The sequence below is a fragment of the Anopheles cruzii genome, unplaced genomic scaffold (genome assembly GCF_943734635.1).
Source record: "Anopheles cruzii unplaced genomic scaffold, idAnoCruzAS_RS32_06 scaffold00594_ctg1, whole genome shotgun sequence".
NCBI classification, from domain to species: Eukaryota; Metazoa; Arthropoda; class Insecta; order Diptera; family Culicidae; genus Anopheles; species Anopheles cruzii.
Window position 1 is genome coordinate 4,120 of NW_026454189.1, and position 4,585 is coordinate 8,704.

At 59.7% G+C, this 4,585-nt stretch overlaps 1 protein-coding gene across 1 annotated transcript; it reads right to left on the reverse strand.

The window, feature by feature from the left end:
- Positions 1-462: 462 nt before the first annotated feature.
- On the reverse strand, positions 463-2,444 carry LOC128276134 (larval cuticle protein 2). Its single transcript, XM_053014602.1, has 3 exons — positions 2,244-2,444; positions 1,722-1,990; positions 463-1,612 (listed from the first exon to the last, which is right to left on the reverse strand). Exons 1-3 carry the CDS (start codon positions 2,253-2,255, stop codon positions 1,174-1,176), a joined length of 720 nt encoding a protein of 239 aa, XP_052870562.1. The 5' UTR covers positions 2,256-2,444; the 3' UTR covers positions 463-1,173.
- Positions 2,445-4,585: the final 2,141 nt, after the last annotated feature.

Sequence of the window (4,585 nt, forward strand, 5' to 3'; positions counted from 1 at the left end):
TAGGAAGTGGGCCTAGGGTCGGCACCTCAACTCGCCTCGAGCCTCGAGCACGAAGAACTCTGCGCGAGGGCTGCATCGGGTGGTATGGCACGCAATAACACCCAAGTCTAAAACCGCCCACACACACACACACACACACACACAGCCAACCAGCGATCGAGGTGGTGCTGCAGGCGTCGAGTCGAGCAGCTGGCGGAACCTCAAAACAGGTTTCCGCGCTTACTGCCGCATTGCAGTCACCGTCGCTCGCAATCGCCCCCCCCCCCCCGCCAACCGCAGCCACCCGCGCGAAGTTGTACGCTTCCGCGAAATCGACCATAATGCAATCGACTCTCGACGGGTGATGGACTTCGACATCGACTCGAACTCACGTCGAAGTCCCGCGGACGCGGACCAACTCCGAGTTCGAGGACAAAGAAAACACGTGTGCCCCCCGCCTAAGGGGGGGCGATTTTTCGGGAATAGAGTCAAGTGGTTTACATATATATTTTGCTCCAGTATGTCCTGATTCTCCTGTCGCCTGATTTTCCGATTGCCGATCCGATAGAGGAGGAGGTGTGGGTTTGGTGTTTTTGAGTTCTCCACAGTAACGCGCACCCACACGCGTCCTACTTCGGTCCTACTTCTTTCCTAGTTCTTCGGCTTCTTCTTCTTCTTCCTGCTGGTGGTCTTTTGGTCCATGCCCCCCCCCCCCCTCCCTCTATCCCGTGGTGTCTTGTGTGGTGTGCCCCCTCTCGACATATCTGTACAAGTATCTCCTACATACACTCCACGGGGGTTTCGAGGAATCGTGTGTCGTGTGTGGGTTAAAAAGGGGAGCCAGGATTTCGGATTCGGGGGACCAGGACCAGTGGGAGGGGGCGCGGTGGGCGGGATGGGGTCTCCGGGCACATACACACACACACAGACATATCACAAAACAAACAAACAATGCTCCCGCAACTTCACCTCGCGTGGGATCGCTGGTAGGGTCGGGAGAGAAGGGAGTGGCGTGTGGCGTGCTATCAGGAAGCGGGTTGGGGGGGGGGGGGCGCCCCGCAGGAAGCGTGTGTTGTTGTTTTGGGGGGTGGATTTTAGCCTCCTTCCGCTCCCTCTGGTCCCTGCCGCTGCTGCTGGTGCTGCTGCACTACGTCTACACTCTGGGGTCTACTGCCACTGCCTCCTGCCTGCCTCCTAGACCTTGTTGAAGGTGTAGCTGTAGCCGTCCGGGGTGCGGTTCAGCTGCAGCTTGCCCGGGGGCTGGAAGCGGTGCGGAGCCGGGGTGGTGGTCCACGCCGGTGCAGCCTGCGGGGCGGGCGCGTAATGCTGCTGGTACTGCGGGGCCGCCGGTGCCGGCTGCTGGTGGTGGTAGTGTTGCTGCGGAGCGGGCGCCGGTGGCGGGACCGGGGCGGGAGCGGAGTACTGGTTCTGGCTGAAGTTCGGGTCGTTCCAGCGCGGATCGTACTGGCCGTCATCGTCGTAGCTGCGGCCTCCGGCACCCCCGTAGTTCTGAGGTTGCGGCGCCTGGTAGTGCTGCTGGGGCTGCGGCGCCTGATAGTGCTGCTGGGGCTGCGGGGCCGGCTGGGCCGGGGCGGCTGGTGCTACCGGCAGATGGTCTCCCGAGGCCTGGAATCTGTTGGAGGGGAGGACAAGGAACAGAATCAGAACCTGTTCAGAAGTTCCGAAGTTTGACAGCTGACAGCTGACAGATCAGCTGGGGACACACCAGGGCCTGCACCTACCCGTTCTTGCCGGCGACGTAGGAGATGGTCCGGCGCTGGCCGGTCGGGTCCACGTAGCTGTACGACCCGCGCCGGTTACCGTCCGAGTCCGTCTCCTCCTTAAAGTCGGTGCCGTCCTCCTGCGTGTAGGCGGCCCCAAACTTGCCGTCCCCGGACTGGTACCGCTGCTCGCTCAGGATGGCGGCCGTCTTCGGGTCACGGTGGTAGCCACCCCCGCCCCCGTACTGGGCGCTGGTGGCCCCCAGCAGCATCAGCGTTGATAGTAGCACCTTGTGGAGGTATAGGTCGAGTGGAGAAAAGTAAGCGAAAGGAAGCGGTTACAGGGGCGCCCATCTCTCTCGCTTTCTCGCTGCAGCCTGCCCAACTCGCACACACACACAAGCAGACACAAGGTTTGGTTGAAGTGTTCTTGATTGATGGCCTCCTGTGCGTAGGTGCGTGCGTTGGGTGCGTGCGGCGAAACAGGCGACTAGAGATCTCGAGGTCAGGAAGGACTCCAGTAGTGTGAGAAACAATTCTTACAAATCGGAACATGTCGAAGCGGTTCACAGGACACACAAGAACACACGTTGACACTGGGGCGATCTTCTTCTGAACTGCGGTAAACTGCGCTACACTCGTGGGAGAGCGAGAGAGAGCCTTTACACAAGCGGAATCACTGACCGCACACTGCCCAAAAAAAAAACTAAGAAAGGACAACGCCCAACGAACTGATCCTCTCCGAGCGCACAAACGACGCAGGACGCGATCAGAGTCGACTGAGTGCGAAGAAAGAACTGACTTGTGGCCGGTTCCGGGCCTACCTTTTATATATCCCAGGCGGGCCCCTTCCTCCGCCCCCCATGCCAAGTTGGTCACCTCGCAAGTAAGCGCCTTCACTCAGACCCACCCCACACCCACCCCCACCGCAAAGGAGCGAAGGAGGGGGCAGCCCAACTCGAAGGGAGTCTCGATAGACTGCTGCTGCTGCTGCAGTCCAGTCCACACACTCAAAAGAGCTACCAACACATCGATCCAACCAAACCTTCCAAACCACCGCGGCCCCCGGGGCCTCTCAAGACGTAGCTATACAGCGACTTCCACAAAAACTAATAAGCGAGAGGCTCAAGTTAGCCAGAGAGAGAGAGAGAGAGAGAGAGAGATTGGTGAAGCGTTAACCAGGGGGTCCCAAGCCCGCAAGACGGAACCTCGGCACGGAGCTAGAATCCCCCGATTACCCCAAATGCAGGGAGTGTCTGTTTAGGGCAGCTGTCAAACAGCGATCGATCGATCACTTTCACCGCTTCACCGTGGTGGTGCGCATCTTCCCATTCCGGCCTCGCCCTGGCCGAAGGTCGACGAAGAGATCGCTGGCTGGGGCGCGCTGACTGGGCGAAACAGTGAAAACCAGAACCTCAGCAAAAGTCCCCAGAAGTCGCTTCCCCATAGGGGGCGGCAGGGGGTGGGGAGGTCAACATGAGACCCGGCGGTAAATGTCAGGCAGACAAAACCGCCCAACCGCCAACCGTCCGTCCAAGAACCAGTTGGGTCCGAGAGAAGGCGATACCGGAAAAGGCGCTGTCGAAGTCCGCCAGCAAAGTCCAGAAGTCGCTTCCACCGGTCCACGCTTGCGGAGGCGGAGGGGTGGCCCGGTCTGCAATCGGGGTATGGTCCACCGAAGAGCCCAGTCCACCGAAGCGTTGGCTGTCTTTCACTGACGCCGACCACCAGGTGTCGGGCCACGTAGCCCTCCTCCGCTCGAGTCGCTCCAGTTCCTCCAGCACGCGCGCTCGCGTGCGTGCCACCGTGAACTGGGGCACAGAAAGAGACAGAGAACGAGACAGCGAGTTGAAAGCGAATCTAAGGGGAGAGAAACGACAAACATGCGAGCGGATGACATTGAAAGTGTGTGGTGCAGTGCAGTGCCTGAGAAGCGGTGGCACCGACCTGAGAAGCGGGTTTTGCGCTGGCTGACTGGCTGACTTCCGCAACGACCGAAACCACCTCGCCCGAGAGTTCCGCCGTGACCGTGACGTCGACGTCGTCGAGCGCGCTTGGGCAGACCGTATCAGGGGCAGTGAGGCAGTGACACTGATGGCCGATGGCAACACATTCGGACATTCGCCTCCGCTCCAGAACACTCGCAGTTCGAAACCACCGACGCCTAACCTCTGACTGGCACGGACATCCGCGTCCGACGGTCCGTCATGATCTGCGAGAAGTTTGACGTCTTGCAAAAGAGTAGACCGTACTTTGTAGTACCGATCAATCCGATGATCCTTTAAAGATCACCAGCCGCCGACACGGAGTCTAAAGTTCTGACGAAACCCAAGTCCCAACTACGAGCCGAGTTGGGGCCAGCCAGCCCAAACGTTAGTTAGATTGTACTGACAACACAGCCACAACAACAGCTCTACGCTCACTGGTTCCGTGTGTTGTAACCCCCCACCCCCCACCACCCCACCGAACGTCAGTTTGTGTGGGTGGACCATGCTCTGCCCTCATAATGGGCCCCCGTAATTCATCGGTCTTTACCTTTTCGGTAAGCCTTGGCACTTCTGGCACAACCCTTCTCGGCGGAACCCCGGCGACCGATAGAGTGAACGAGCGATCGAACGAGAGAGAGAGAGAGAGAGAGGGAGAGAGTGAAAGTGGACTCGGAAAGTTACGTGGAGCACACAGAGGGTGCGTCCAGGGCTAAGTCCGAACGCCCGATTGTTGCGCCAGATCCGCAACCTAGTGAAGCATGGCCCCCGGGCCACATTAGCAGTGCCACCGCCCTCCCGCACCAAGAATCTCCACCAGCTCCTCCAGACTAGAGACGAACCGACTGGCCACCACCTTACCTACTCACACCCACCGCGGGTCGCAAGTGCGCACAGTGC

Excerpts from the sequence above, each read along its gene's own strand:
- LOC128276134 (XM_053014602.1), bottom strand. Across the intron at positions 1,613-1,721 it reads TACGTCGCCGGCAAGAACGG|ATTCCAGGCCTCGGGAGACC; the intron begins GTAGGTGCAGGC and ends CCCCTCCAACAG.